Source organism: Hyperoodon ampullatus, assembly GCF_949752795.1.
Source record: "Hyperoodon ampullatus genome assembly, chromosome: 7".
NCBI classification, from domain to species: domain Eukaryota; kingdom Metazoa; phylum Chordata; class Mammalia; order Artiodactyla; family Ziphiidae; genus Hyperoodon; species Hyperoodon ampullatus.
In genome coordinates, this window is record NC_136920.1 from 57,084,269 (window position 1) to 57,101,358 (window position 17,090).

Below are 17,090 nucleotides of genomic sequence, written 5' to 3' on the forward strand. Positions count from 1 at the left end.
CCAAGAAAAGTCTAAGGAAGCTACTAAAAGCAGTATGGTTTCCTGGATGAGATCCTGGAACAGAAAAGGGACATTAGATAAAAATTAAGGAAATCTGAATAAAGCATGGACTTTAGTTAATGATGACTTATCAATACAGGTTCAATAATTATGACAAATGTACCATACTAAGGTAAGATGTTAATAATGGGAGAAACTGGGTGTGGGGTTTACAGGGTAACTCTCTGTACTATCTTTGTAATAATTCTATAAATCTAAAACTGTTGTAAAATAAAAATGACATAGTGGAAACACTGGTGAAACCTGAATAAAATCCACAGTTAGTAGTAATGTATCAATGTTAATTTCTTGGTTTGATGATATATCAAGTTGTATGTACCATGTCAAATGTAACATGGTTATACAAGAAGTTAACATTAAGAGAAACTGGACGAAAGGTGTATGGAACCTTTCTGAACTATCTTTACAAGTTTTCTGTAAATCTAAATGGGCAAAAATATTTAAAATTACACCTCTTAAAAGATAACCAATAGGGCTTCCCTGGTGGCGCAGTGGTTGGGAGTCCGCCTGCCGATGCAGGGGACACGGGTTCGTGCCCCGGAGCAGCTGGGCCCGTGAGCCATGGCCGCTGGGCCTGCGCGTCCGGAGCCTGTGCTCCGTGACGGGAGAGGCCACAGCAGTGAGCGGCCCGCGTACCGCAAAAAAAAAAAAAAAAAAAAGATAACCAATAAAGATATGAAAAATTATCATAATAGAAATACAATTATAAACCAAACTAAGAAAGCACTATATACCCAATAGTTAAAATTAAAAAGACTGACCTCTTAAATGAAATGCACAAATCCCTGAAAGACACAAGCAACCAAAGCCTACTCAAGAAGTAGCTAACTTCAGTAACACCTCAACTATTAAAGAATTGAATTCCTAACTCAAAGCCCACAAAGAAGACTCCACAAAGGCCCAGATGGCTTCACCGGTAAATTCTACCAACCTTTAAGAAATAATTCCAATTCTACACTTACTCTTCCAGAAAATAGAGGAAACACTTCCGAATTCACTAGTTGTGACCAACATTACCCCAACAAAACCAAACAACGAGATGACAAGAAAACAAAACTTCAGATCAATATTCCACCTTAATATAGATGCAAAAATCCTTTACAAAATTTTAGCACATTGAATCTAGAAATATACATAAAAAGAATAATTCATCATGAACAAGAGGGGCTTTCCCTAGCAATCCTAAGTTGGATGAACATTCAAAAATCAATCAATGTACTTCACTATCATAATACAAGAGAAAAACATAAAATTATCTCAACAGATACAAGGAAAGGCAATTTGACAAAATCCAAAACATTTAAGCAAAAATTCAAAATGACAACAGCAGAAATTTCCTAAAAAACATAATTAAATGCCAAAAAATTACATTGGACATTGACGAGAAAGAGTCAAAGTTTCAGAAGTCATCAAGTATGAACCCAATTTCTTCTAAACAGTTAATTACATTTGATCTTAGAAGGTAATCTGATTTCTTTACACATCAAATATGACTTCTGACTGTATTTATACTTAGACTAAAATTAATTCTTATATATTGAAAATGCTTGGGTTGAAGTATAATGACCTTGGGCCAATTTGGAAAGGGAATGAAAAAATATATATATAATAGTAAGGGCTTCTAATTTCCTAAAGGTAAACCTTACAGTAGATAACAAACAAGTACCTGGTATTACCCTCTGAAAGGAGACAAGGAAACCAAAATTTCTGTCTCTATTTGTCAGTGATCATGGGAAAGTTGCTTACTTTCTTTAGGTCTCATTTTCCTGTTCTTTTAAAAAGAGATTACACTAGATTCATCCTTAAATTCATCAAATATTTATTGAGCTCCTACTGTGTGTCAAACACTTTTCTAGACACTGGGAAATACAGCCGTGAGGAAAAAAAAAAAAGACAAAAATCCCTCTCCTCACAGAGTTTAGAGAGACAGACAAATAAAATACATATGTGAAGTGTATAGCATGTTAAAGGGTAATAAATACTATGGAGAAAAACAAAACAGGGAAGGGGACAGAAGGTACTGAGGGGAGTGTGGTTTTAAGTGAGGTTATAAGGGAACTAGATTTCTAGGTTCACTTTCAGTTCAAAAATCCAGTGATTTTCTTATATGTTGACTAGGCCGCATAAAAACACACAGTGAACCTCTGAACCTGACCTCTTTAAACTCATACATTCTATCACCTTGCTCTGCGTGTCACCACTTATATTTTAGAAAAATAGGATTAAACATACATTTTTCCATACTGAGACAAAACATATGCTGTCACTTAATGAAATAAGTAATTTCCCAGTCTTGCCTTGAGAGAGGAAAATAAGAAAAAACCTAGCACTTTCTCCCCAAAGGCTCTAAAAATGTGGTATTTTTGTACACTATAGAAAGGATTAAAATTAGCTATTTTTTCTCCTCCTCCAATATATCTGTGGCCTGGAGTTTGGTCCTTTACTGGACCTAAGTTACAAAGGGAGGTGGTTTAATAGCTTCTCCAAAGTGGAATATTTTCCATAGGTGTGAAAAGTCGTATGAATAAAAAGTGTCACTACCATAGTTATTGCAGCTACCATATTTTGTATGCCTGCTATGTGCCAGGTACAGCACTAGCCATTTTACATATTAGACTGAACTATATGACACTGTCATTTATAGGTCAAAGTCAGCAGTTTTTTGGGTTTTTTTTTGTTCGTTTGTTTGTTTTTTGTGGTACGCAGGCCTCTCACTGCTGTGGCCTCTCCTGTTGCGGAGCACAGGCTCCGGACGCACAGGCTCAGCGGCCATGGCTCACGGGCCCAGCCGCTCCGCGGCATGTGGGATCTTCCCGGACCGGGGCACGAACCCGTGTCTCCTGCATCGGCAGGTGGACTCTCAACCACTGCGCCACCAGGGAAGCTCAGTCAGCAGTTTTATATAGATTAAATACTTTATCATCCATTAATTTCAAATTCCACGAGAGAGAAGTCTGTATAGGTTAATTGCAAGGTTGCTTTCTATAGTTCATCCACTGAATTATTATCTCAGATAAATCTTACAGATAATGGAACTTTTGTTTAGGGACATAAAGACCTTTTGCCAAGTTGATAGTGCTGTGAACGACAGCTGGAAGATACTGCCTATCTATGGAGTTTGTGCAAACAAATACTTAAAATTTTTCACTTCAGACTTAATTTGAGGATTTGAGTTTTAAGTATCATTATCTATAGCATAAATTTCATCAAAAGCTATCATTAGCACTGTGACTTCATTTTGAGAAAAGTTCCATTTATTAGTTATACCCACTCTTCTGCTTAAAAAGATGGAATCTTCGTTCCAAAATTAATATATTTTTCCCCACTAGGAAGAGTATAAAGCAACCCCAAAATTATACTAATATCTTAAATCTGTCCATTTGGATTGGAATTTCTATTTCTTTGGAAATACCTCATTAAAAGAATCTTTCCCAAAAGAGAACACTGTCCATAAACTAACCTATTAAATTCAATCCAAATAATTTTAAATTCATCTTTTAAAAGCAGATTAGTATCTACAGTTTATTATTTTTTTTCTTCTGGCAGCTATTTTTCATTCACTATACAGTTTACGTCTAGAGTTCACATTTATAAGATATGAATAAAATAGCTTTTGATTATCTTCTAAGTAATTGTATGTAATCTAAAGTTTCAACTAGCATAAAAAGGCAGGCACTTTGTATGTTACACTATTAGCAGATGGGAAAGTTTATTTATAACATTTAAATGCCAACGGAAGTCTCAGTGAAACATTAGGAGGAAAAATAAAAAGAAAGAAAAAACTACCTGAAGTTTTTTTGGGGAAAAAAGAGGGAAATAAATACAAGAAGAATACGGTGATCACATTTAGAAATCAAGGAATTTAAATAGGTTAATACATAAAAACCTACCAGCTCATTGCTTGTAGATGTGAGTCTTAGTTTTTCTTCAATTTCCTTTCCAATTTTCTGAACAGTTACCTGAGTCTGTTTAATTGCACACTGGGCTCTGTGAAGCCTAGAAACAAAAGTTGTAGAAAAATTTAAGTGCGTTAACTATAAACTCAACACAGAGCCACAGGCATAAATGGAACAAAATGAGGACAAAGTTTCCAGGATAAAGAGAATTAATATAATGAACTCAACTGACGATTTCACAATTCTCTAGCATATTTACAACAGGGAAATAACAAGAGTCACGATATGTTCTAAAAACACCCTTTCTATACCCATCTGACTGTCTGTGATGTGCTGAGAGCTAAAATGAAGAACTCGCAGGAATCTCAAAGAGATCTTAGAAAATAACCTGACTGAACCCTATCATTTTACAGATGGGAAACTGAGGCCCAGAGAAATTAACTACATTACTAAAGTCACCAAAAAAACCCACTGCTATGAAGGCTATTACTTGTTGGGTATCCATAAAGAAAAAAAAATTAACAATAATCCCAAGTTAAGAAGACTGAATTAAAGCAGCAGCCCCTTTGAAACAAGGAGCATTGAAAAAATTAACTGTTTTTCTTTTTTGCTTTAATTATGGGTTTGTGTTTTTCTTTGTCTCTTTGTCTTCAAGTATAGCTTATATATTTTGTATACATGTACATACTAAAAATGGTCAAATTGTCTTTATTCACAGGTAACATGATTTTCATGTAGAAAATCATCAGGAATCCACAAAACAACTACTAAAACTAATAATGTCACAGGATACAAGGTCAACAAACACTCAATTATATTTCTATATATGGGTCAATAATTTCACAGTCACAATCCCAATCCCAACAGGTTTTGTTTTTGTGTGTATGTGTGCTTCTTTTTGTAGAAATTAAGAAGCTGATACTATAAATTATATAGAAAAACAAAGAATCTAGAAGAGATAAACCAATCTTTAAATCTGCCAGATTTCAAGACTTCCTTTTTTATAAAGCTACGTAATCAAAACAATCTGGTACTGGCATAAGGGTCAAAAAACAGATCAATGGAACAGAATAAAGAGTATAGAAACAGACCTACACATATATGGTCAACTGATTTTGGACAAAGGAACCTAGGCAAATTAATGGAAAATGGAAAGTTTTTTAAACAAATGGTGCTGGAACAGTGGATAAACACAGTTGCTGTGAGGTAAGGAATGAATCTCATTCCTTACCTCACAGCACAAAAAAAATTAATTCAAGGAGATCATAGTAAACATAAAAGCTAGAGTCATGAAATCTGTAGAGGAAAACACAGAATCTCCTGCAACCTTGGGGTAGGCAAAGATTTCTTAGAGAAGACACAAAAAGCACTAACCTTAAAATTAAAAATGGATAAATTAGGCACTGCCGAAATAAAAAATGTCTTTTCATCTAAAGATGTTGTTAAGGAAATATAAAAGCAGTCCATGGACTGGGAGAAAATATTTGTAAAACATTAATTCGACAAAGTACTGTGCCTGGAGTATATAAAGAACTCTTACAAACCAGTAACAAAGAGACAACCCAATGAAAAATGGGCAAAAGAGTGAAACACTTCACAAAAGAAGATATAAGAAAGGTCAATAAGCATAGGAAAAGGTGCTCAAAATCTTAGTCATCATGGTAATGAAAATTAAAATCGTAATGAGATAGCATTTCACACTTGTTAGAATAACTAAAATTAAAATGACAACACCTGATGCTAGCAAGGATGTGCAGCAACTGACACTTGCATGCATCGGTGATAAAAGTATAAAACAGTATCATCACTTTGGAAAACTGTTTCTTGTAAAGTTATACATACATCTAACCTATGACCCAGTATTTCTACTCCTTACCATTTACTCAATAAATATAAAAACACGTCCACAAGAAGATATGTATAAGAACGTTCACAGAAAACAATCCAAACGTCCATCAAACAGGAGAATTAATAAGCAAATTGTGGTATACTCATACAGTGAAATTCTACTCGGCAATAAAAAGGAACACAACACTGATATACACAACAATATGAATGAATCTCAAAAAAACATTATGCTGAGTGAAAAAAGCCAGGAACGAAAAAGTACATACTATATGATTCCATTTAAACAAAGTTCAAGAACAGGTAAAAGCAATCTATGGTGACAGAAATCAAGAGTGGCTAGCTGCCTGGGTGAGGCAGGACTGACTGGTAGAGAGCAAGGCGAACTAAGGAACTACCTGAGGTGATGGAAATGTTCCATGTCTTGATTGGGGTGAGGCGCACAGGAGGGTACACAGAATTTAAACTTGAAATCTAAGTATTTCACGGTATATAAATTTTACTTCCGATTTTTAAAACTGGTCAACTGTCCTAAACTGAAAGTTATCCTACATATGAGGACGTTAATTTTATCAGGGAGTTGACGGCATCAACACTTCTGCCAACATTATTATTACGACACCTTGCACTAAAAATATTCATGACATATTCTGCACTTTCAGAAGTTGCCTGATAGTTACTGAGGATTTCTTAGGTCATCTAAAAAGGAGCAAATCTTATGAGATTACTCATGAGATCAGTTCTTCTGCAACTTCCTCAGGACTCCAAAGGAATCCAATAGAGGAGATTATCCTCCATCCTATTGCCTCCTGCTCTGGGTGTGAATTCATACACACTGTCTTGATGGCAATACTCGCCTACAAAGGTGATGCTAAAGAAATTCAAAAGCAAGGAGAGGCCCTTTGTGATGTGGTCCCCACCTCGTTTCTGATATGCTTACTTTGCACGTGCAACTCCAGCAATGCTGAACTACTAACAACTCTCCCCAAACACATCATGCCATTTCTTCCTTCTGTACCTTTGAGTGAGCTGTTCTATCTGCCTACAAGCTTCACTCTCTCTTAACAGATAAGTATACTCCCAAACCCACTAACAGGCAGCTCAAGCATACCTTCTTTTTCAAAGGCCTTCCCGACTGTTCCAGACAGGTAGAGGCACTTCTTCCTATGGAGATCCACAGCATCATGTATACAACAACACTAACAAAGATTATAGAACCACATTTTACAGCAACTGCCTATTTCCTTGTCTATTTCTTTACTAGATTTCTGGGAAAAAAGAAAAAAAAAACACTCATTTTTTTTTCATTTACATTCCCAGTACTTAGCAGAGAATGTGGCACAAAGGCACTCAAAATATATTGCTGACTGAAGGTCAACTAATGCCTGCATATAAAAGTACAGTCCCAAGATTTTGATTATTTTTACTGATATCAGTGAAAGACTAAAAGACTAACGTACTAGTTTTCTATATCTATAACTTCAAAATATATTCAAAACAAAAATCACATAAATTAAAGACCGTTCACTCTGGCAAGAAACAAGCAATTTCTACTAAAAATGTTATGAGAATTCTAATTTGATAGGCATTATCAACCCAAAGTAGAAATCAACAAAATAGCCTGTTACTTTGAAAGGAGGGAAAATGCTGCCTAAAACTCACTAGAGTACTATGCAAACAACCTTGTCAAATGGTAAAGACTCTAAAAATAAAAATGATTCATGACCATAATTAATGTATGACTTCAACTATTTGGCTCTCACTGCCCCAGACGCTTTCTGATCTTACCTTAGGGGCTTAAAACACACAGACAGAGTCACATTTCCTCCAATCTTCAGTGTTATCCAAATAGACTTTCAGAGCCCCTGCTACATCAAGACAGAGCTAATAACGTCCCCCTTTCAAGCTCAATAGGAGAATAAAAGTTTGAAGTGTTTAGGCTTTTAAACATAACATGGGACATCCTAATTCCCCTGGGGGTGAAGAGGTGAAGGACTGACAAGAAAAGAAACAACTGCCTTACCTCCAAACCAGCTAGCCAGTTTCAGAGGAATGTTTCTTGATTTTGCAAACTATGAAATGGTACTCTGAAGAAATATAAATCATCCAGTCATCTGGGTGATTAGTCAATACCAACACTAACACCCTCAAGCTGAAATAAAACTCATCATCACTGGTGTGGGGAGGACAGGGATCAACTAGCTATCTGATAGGTATTCTGGTTATAGCAAATTCATGCATATTATATCAATATGTTTTGAGATAACAGTAGAATTGAAAGTGGGTTAAAAATAATGCTTTGCAGCTAGATATTGCTGTGAATGTAAAGATGCACTGAACAAAAATATATTATGTCAAATGAATACTGAGACCATACCTATCAGATATTAACAATAATCTCAGTAAAGGAGAAGTGAGGAAACAATTTTTGCCTACTTAGTATTGATCATATCACATCTGAATGCTGCATTCAATTTTAAGATGATGAATGACAAATTAGAGCACCTAGAAAGTCAGTGAAGTATGCTCCCTATGGCTTGCAGGGAGAGATTAAAAGGGAAAAGAATATATAGGAAAAAACAGGATCCTATTGAGAGAAATACATACTTTATCATTAATGATTTTGTATTCCATATGAAGGAGCTTAGATTTTTTTTCTGAAGGTATTAGGAAACCATTAAAAAGTTTTAAGCCAAGAAAGATTTAATGACATTTGCACTTTCTTCCTGTAATTAGGTGACTGGGATACAGAGAAACAAGACTGTAAACAGGAAGGCTAGTACAAGGTTATTTTAACAGTCCTAGCAAAAGTTTAGGCATTGTCTTAAATTAAAATAGGAACAGAAAGGATGATGTAGATGTGAAAAGTTAGAGAGGAGATATAAAAAATGATGACTGAAAATTACCAACATCAAGAACACAAGAGAAGACATCACCACAGATCCTATGGACATTTAAAGGGAATTAAGGGAAATTATGAACAATATGCCAATAAATTTAACAACTTAGATGAAATAGTTAAGTTGCTTAAAAACCACAAGTTTCCAAACCAAACAAACGAAATAGAAAATCTGAATAGTTGTTATCAGTTAGAGAAGCTAAATTTATAATTAAAAACCTCTCACATAGAAAACTACATTCAGATTGCTTCACTGGTGAAATACTAGTCTTAACAAAAACCTTTCAAAGAAGAAGGAACACTTTTCAATTTGTTTTAAGAGGCCAGAATAACCTTGATACCAAAACATCACAAGAAAAGCAAATTACAGACAATACAAAAATCATTAATAAAATTAGCAAATCAAATCTAGCAATATATGAAAAAGATAACACATCTTGATGAAGTGGATTTACCTGAGGAGTACAAGGTTGATTTAACATTTGAAAATCACTTGTGACAGAATGAAAGAGAAAAAACATATCATTATCTCAAAAGATGCTCCAAAAAAGCATTTGATAAAATTCAACACCTGTTAATGATTTAAAACAAAAATCTCTCAACAACCTAAGGAAAAAGGAGAGGTTCCTCAATCTGATAAAGGGTTTATACTAAAACTCTGCAGGTAATACTTAAGATCAGGAATAAGAAAAGATGTCTACTTTCACTACTCTATTCAACACTGTACTCAAGATCCAAGCCATTGTAATAAGGCAATTTTAAAAAGTCACAAATACAGGAAAGGAAGAAGCAAAAATTTGTACTCACAGATGCTATATGATTGTGTACATAGAAAAAAAATGTTTTAATCTATAATCAAACTAATAATAAACTTAGCAACACTGCAAGATTCCAGGTTAATTCACAAAAATCAATTGGTATTTTTATAGAGTATCATCAAATAACTAGATGTGAAAGATGTGAAAGACCTGTACACTGAAAACTAGAAAACACTGCTGAGAGAAATTTAAAAACAACCTAAACAAATGGAGTCATGTACTATTTCATGGACTGGAGGTTAAGAAGTCAAGTCTCCCCCTAAATTTATCTAGAGTCAATTAATCCCAATCAAAAGCCTAGCATTTTTTTTAATTGACAAGCTGACTCAAAAATTGATATGGAAATATAAAAGTCTTAGAATAGCCAAGAAAATGTTAAAGAACAAAGCTGGGAGGCTTACACTACCAGATTTTATGACTTATCATAAAGCTCGTTTGTAAAGCAGTAGTAGTTGCATAAGGCTAAACAAATAGATTGATGAAACAGAAATCAGGATATAGACATAGACCTATTCAATCAATTTATATTTTGATCAGGGAAAGAAAAGCTTTGTCAACAAATGACACTAAAATAAACTGGGTATCAATATGGGAAAAAAATGAACCTTAAACTCTACCTCACATCATACATAAAAATTAATTTGAAATGATCAAAGACTTAAATGTAAAAGCTAAAACTATTAAGCCTCTAAAATAACATGTAGGAAAGTATATTCATGACCTTGGGTTAGGCAAAGATTTCCTAAATAGGACACAAAAAGTACTATCCATAAAATAAAAACCTGATATAGCATACTTTATCAAAATTTAAAACTCTCATCAAAAGACATTATTGAAAAAATGAAAAATCTAGTCAGAGAGTGAGACAAAATATTTATATATATATATATATATATATATATGTATATCTGACAAAGGACTTGTATTTCTAACGTGTACAAAGAATTCCTACAACTTAACAATAAAAACCAAACAACCCAATAAATAAAAAAGGGCAAAATATTTAACAAACACTTCACAAAAGAAGATACAAGAATGGCCGATAAGCACATAAAATGCTGCTCAATATCACTAGTCATCAAAGAATTAAAAATTAAAATCAAAATGATACACCAGTACAAACCTACTATAATGGCTAGAATTTACAAAACAGTATACCAAGTGATGTCAAGGAGTAGAGCAATTGGAACTTTCAAACACTGTTGGGGGGATTCTAAAAGTGTATAACTACTCTGGAAACTGGTAATTTCTAATAAATTAAATATACTCCTATCATATGAGCAGGAAGCTCCACTCTTAGGTATAAGAGAAATGAAAGCATGTGACCACAAGAGACTTTTTTTTCTTCCAGTTTTATTGAAATATAATTGGCATACAGCACTGTTTGGTGAACATCCATCATCTCATATAGATACAAAATAAAAGAACAAGAAAAAAATGTTCTTCCTTGAGATGAGAACTCTCAGGATTTACTCTCTTAACAACTTCCATACATAATAATACAGCAGTGTTCATTATATTAATCATGTTGTACATCACATCCCTAGTATTTATTTATCTTTCTAACTGAAAGTTTGTACCTTTTGACCACCTTCAACCAAATCCCCCTCCTCCAACCCCTCACAAAAGTCTTTTGGAAAGATATTCTTAGCAACTTTATTTATAACAGTCAAAAAGTGTAAACAGGGCTTCCCTGGTGGTGCCGTGGTTGAGAGTCCGCCTGCCAATGCAGGGGACACAGGTTCATGCCCCGGTCCGGGAAGATCCCACATGCCGCGGAGTGGCTAGGCCCGTGAGCTGTGGCCGCTGAGTCTGAGCGTCCGGAGCCTGTGCTCCACAACAGGAGAGGCCACAACAGTGAGAGGCCCGCATACCGCAAAAAAAAAAAAAAAAAAGTGTAAACAATTCCTGGAGATGGTGTGGAGAAAAGGTAACCCTCCTACACTGTTGGTGGGAATGTAAATTGGTGCAGCCACTATGGAGAACGGTATGGAGGTTCCTTAAAAACCTAAAAATAGAGTTGCCATATGCTCCACCAATCCCACTCCTGGGCATATACCCAGAGAAAATTCAAATTTGAAAAGATACATGCACCCCAGTATTCTTAGAAGCACTACTTACAATAGCCAAGACACAGAAGCAACTTAGGACAGATGAATGGATTAAGAAGATGTGTTTGGGACTTCCCTGGTGGCGCAGTGGTTGAGAATCCTCCTGCCAATGCAGGGGACACAGATTCAATCCCTGGCCTGGGAAGATCCCACATGCCACGGAGCAACTAAGCCCGTGTGCCAGAACTACTGAGCCTGCGCTCTAGGGCCCGCGAGCCACGACTACTGAAGCCCACGCGCCTAAAGCCTGGGCTCTGCAACAAGAGAAACCACTGCAGTGAGAAGCCAACACACTGCAACGAAGAGTAGCCCCTGCTCACCGCAACTAGAGAAAGCCCGTGTGCAGCAACAAAGACCCAATGCAAACCAAAATAAATAAATAAATTAATTGATTAATTAATTAATTTAATTACGAAGATGTAGTATGTAAATACAATGGAAAATTTCTCAGCCATAAAAAAGAATGAATAATGCTATGGACCTAGAGATTATCATACTAAGTGAAGTAAATCAGACAGAGAAAGACAAATATCATATGATACCACTTATACGTGGAATCTAAAAAAAAAGATACAAATGAACTTATTTACAAAAACAGAAACAGACTTGAAGACATAGAAAACACACCTATGGTTACTAAAGGGGAGGGGATAAATTTGGAATTGGGGATTAACAGATACACACTCTATATACAAAAAAAACAACAAGGACCTACTCTATAGCACAGGGTAAACAATTCAAATGTCCATCAACAAGATAATGCATAAGCAAATTGTGGTATATTCATAGAAAAACCACTCACAGCAATAAAAAGGAACAAACTACTGATCTATACTACAATATGGATAAATTTCAAAAGTATGCTGAACAAAAGAGTATACCGTATGGTTCCATTTATAAGAAGTTCAAGAACAGGAAAAGCTGATAAATGAGGAGGCAATAAGAAAAGTGTTTGACTCAGCCAGGGGTGGGGACAAGGGTGTAAGAATGACTGGCAAAGCGGTATGAGGGAACTTTCTGGAGAGCGAAAAATATTCTATATCTTCATGGAATGATGACAATGTGGGTGTGTATATCTGTCAAAACTCATCAGATTACACACTTAAATTCTCTTAATTTTATGTTGTATAAATTGTACTGCAAAAGAAAAAGAAAAAAGTGATCACTGGTGTATGGCTTGGGGAACCAGGAAAATGGTGATGTCATTTATTGAAAGGGTGAACAGGGATGAGCAGTTTGAGAAGAAAGTTCTGCTTTCAGTTTGAGGCGCCTGTGCAACATCCGAGAGGAGGTGTTGAGCATGGGTTGAATACAAGGATCTGGAGCTTAGGAGACAGATCTTGGCCGGAGATAAAAATATGGCAATCATTAGCACACAGATGGTTATTAATGCTATGAAAGTAATGACATCATTCTGGAAGACTGTGAGAATGAGAGAGAACAGAGCCTAGAACAGAATTCCGAGGAAAATCAATTTTTAACAGATTAGAAATAAAGAAATAAAAGCTGCAAAAAATTCTGACCCAGAATTCCAGAGAAGTAGAAGGACAGCTGGGAGAGGTGGTGTTACAGCAGTCAAAGGAACAGAATGTCTCAAGGAAGCAATAATCACTGTCATAAAATCAAGTAACCTGAGGCCTAGACAGTATCTACAGATTTAGCAACAAGGACTTGATTAAAACTGTTTCAAATCTTTTCACCTCTCTCTTTAACTACTGCCACCATCATCTTCTATCTAACCAGTAGCCTCCTAACTGGTTTCTAAGCGTCAACTCTTGCTCTTCTCAATTCCAATCTCTACTCAGTACCACAGGTAACCCTGTTCATCATTTGGTCAGTACTAATTGTAGCTTATCTGCCCGGTCTCCAGAATGCCTGCCTTATAGAGCTGTGTCCATAGTCTGATACCACCTACATCACTATGCCTGTTGCAACATGTCAACAATCTTTCTAGACTGGGAAACAGAATATAAAAATTAAAGACTTTGTCCTACCAGCAACACAGTCCAGTACTCCAGGTTTCTCTTCTCACAGGCTAAGAGAGATAGTAAACAAGTTCTCTTTACATTGCAAAGTCTCTAATACATGTCTGCGATTAAATTCCCTTAGAGACAACTACAGAAATATAACAATCTACAAACTTATAATTTAAAAGACTAGTGTTGTATAATACAGCTAGGCCTAACCACTTTACCTTTCTTCATCTCTGATTGATAGACATGAAATGTTTTACGCTAGGCTCTAAATAATAGCTAGTGTTTGATTATCTATACAATGCCTTTCATTAGGTAATACATCTAAAGGTAGTTAACAGGACTTCCCTGGTGGCGCAGTGGTTAAGAATCCGCCTGCCAATGCAGGGAACACGAGTTTGAGCCCTGGTCCGGGAAGATCCCACATGCCGTGGAGTAACTAAGCCCGTGTGCCACAACTACTGAGCCTGCGCTCTACAGCCCACAAGCCACAACTGCTGAGCCCACGTGCCACAACTACTGAAGCCCGTGCACCTAGAGCCCGTGCTCCGCAACAAGAGAAGCCACTGCAACAAGAAGCCTGTGCACCGCAATGAAGAGTAGCCCTCGCTCACTGCAGCTAGAGAAAATCTGCGCACAGCAACGAAGACCCAACCCAGCCAAAAATAAATTAAAAAAATATATTAAATTACTTTAAAAAATAAATTAAATAAAGGTAGTTAACATACATGTACTTCTAGTCATGTTTATAATACCTTCCATCAATGATAAAAGGATTTTTCTGGTGACTGAAAAGGCTATGACCTATAATTTTTCCACACTAAATACAACTTTCAATATATTTTTTTAGAATTCTAGTCAAATAAATCTAGACACCACAATAGTCATGAATCACCACAGTGCTCCAAACTTCTGACCTAAAGAAACCACAAAATACATGAGTACTGTCTTAAACCACTAAATTTATGGTAATTTATTATCCATCGATAGAAAACTAATACTCTCTTCCAATCCAAATCTTGACTACCTTGCTTTCAAGGCCAGCTCAAATATCATCTCTTCATTATTTCATTTACAGAGCACATTATCACATTAGTCAAGATAATAGCTGCACTTTATAAACCTTTAGTCTAATCCTTTATCTGATAATAATCAACACACATTTTAATTTATTCATTCATCCTATCTTCACACTGAGCACTTCCCATGTTGCTAATACTGAGCCTGGTGTTGAGAGAAAAGTCATTGGAGACAGTCTATCTCTCCAGAAACAGACAATTTATTTACATATTCATGCAACAAACACTTATGTGCCTAAATGTGAGCCCATGCCCTATGTTAGGTAATGGAAATACAGAGATCAAAGATCTACATCTTATATTCATAAATGCACAAACATTGTGGAGAAATGGGTGTGTAAAAAATTATAATAGTGTAATACTATGATAGAGGTACATATAGGGTAATAGCTGAGCATAAAGGAGGGACATCTATTTTAGGGGTAGTATCAAGTGGAAGTAAAGTCTTCTAGGAAGAAGTAAAAACTAAGCTGATATTAAAAGTAAGAGTAGAATTAACTAGGTAAAAAAGAAGGAAGATATTTCAGACAAAAGGAGAAGCAAATACAAAAACAGAGAAAAAAGATTGCGTAACATTTTCAAGAACTGCAAGCCTTTAGCAAGGCTGGAGCATCCTCTCATATGTGAGAGGATGGCAAGAGATGAGGGTATAAAGGTAGACAGAGGTCAGATTATGAAGACTTAGTATATCAGGCTAAGGAGTTTTATTCCCAAGGTAATGGGATAATTTAAAGTGGGAGACCTGACCGAATGTATGTTTTAAATTTAAGAATATTTGGGCTGCAGTGTGAAAAGACTAGGGTACTTCCCAGTACAAAACGACCCAGAAATTCCTTTTTGGAAGAGGAAGAATTCAAGTAGAAGTCCAGAAATAGATAATATTTGATAAGACTACCCCTTATCTGAGTTGTGGTCCTCCTCAATAACCCTGGGAGGATGGCTCTATCTAGAGTTCACCTCATGCTCTGATCATCTGTTTACTGCCTCTCTCCAGCACTAGATTCCATACTCCTTGAAAACCTAGAGCTATATCTTATTAGTGTTTGTGCTCTTGAGCTTCCCCACAGTTCTGGTACAGACCTTCAGTACACAGCTTCCCCTCCATCCCTCAGGAGTAGGGAGGGGCCTATCTCACCCTTCCTCTTAGACCTTCAAAGCACAGTAGATGATAAACAACAGATGGCTATTTTAAGATTTCTTCTGATTCTGTTTTCCTCAGATTCTATGAAATACTTGTTGACTGATAAATTTACTCATGTTTTCTTATAAGTGTATCAAGCATAGAAAAATTCCTGGAAAACTGCCTTGAGAAAGTTTTTTTAAAGTTTGCAAATCACATTAATATTAGAGTACAAATTTCTGATTGTCGAAATCCCTCTTACACAGTGATTTTTATAAAGGAACATAGCGATTCAGATGGGTCTGCTGGGAAGATCTATTACTTCTCATTCTAGATACTAAATGTCTGTCAACAGGGCCTGATTTTTTTCTGAAAGTCACATTCCACTGATTATTAACACTGACTTGACTACTGACTAAAGGTTCTACGTCTTTTTTTCACTCAGGCTGTGTCCATATGTCAAGCCTTCCTCTTCTTATACAATTGGTTTGGGAACTTAATTTATCCCAGTTAAATTCCAACTTGAAATTAAAGATGGGCTGAATATATATCTACCTTTCCAGTCCCCAGAGATCATCTTATATACTGATTCTGTTATACAAAGTAATCGCCATCTCTAGAAGCTCCACACTATCATTTCATTAGCTTTCTAAGTTTTTAAGCTTTGCATAAGTTTCTATACCTTTGTTCTAATGCTTAGACTGTAATATCATAAAGGGTAGAACTATGTCTCCCTTGTTTGACATTATATCCCCAGCATATTGCACAGTTTCCAACATGCAGTACTCAATAAACATATGGCGAGTAAATAACTGAATGCATGAACATGTTGAACAAGACTAGATAAAAAAGAGCCCTATGCCATGCCATTAGAAATTTCCCTCTAGGTTGGTAAGTTATTAAGCAGTTATAAATCTTCCTATCTTTACTATCATCTACCTTATCCTTCTTATCTTGCTCCCCAAGCTTTCAATCATAGCTTGCCAAAGACCTTACTAGAGTTATTATCTGGATCTACAAATCTACTTATCCTTTCAAAATGGACACATCAGTCTGAGATAACTTGTTCTTGGGAAAGGCTCATTAAGGGGAAGGGATTTAACTTCAATTTGAAGGAAGGGTGGGATTCTGACAACTGTATGCAACAGAATAGTCATTTAGGGTATCGGGAATAGCTTTTCAAAGTCATTAAGGGAGCAGAGTGCCTTGCATGTTCAAAATAGGAAGTAGGTAGTGTGCTAAAGCAAAGGGCACATGAGAGAACGTCATTGAGTCTGGGAAGGTTGATC

General features: G+C 35.9%; 1 protein-coding gene across 3 annotated transcripts in view; it reads right to left on the reverse strand.

Moving 5' to 3' along the window:
• UVRAG (UV radiation resistance associated) overlaps window positions 1–17,090 on the reverse strand; it is a gene marked incomplete at both ends in the record, with an annotated part of 308,282 nt that overhangs the window by 172,032 nt on the left and 119,160 nt on the right. For all 3 annotated transcript variants that reach the window (XM_079707490.1, XM_079707489.1, XM_079707491.1), the window contains one exon: window positions 3,951–4,056. In XM_079707490.1, coding sequence (XP_079563616.1) covers window positions 3,951–4,056 — 106 coding nt within the window. The remainder of the gene's footprint in view (window positions 1–3,950; window positions 4,057–17,090) is intronic.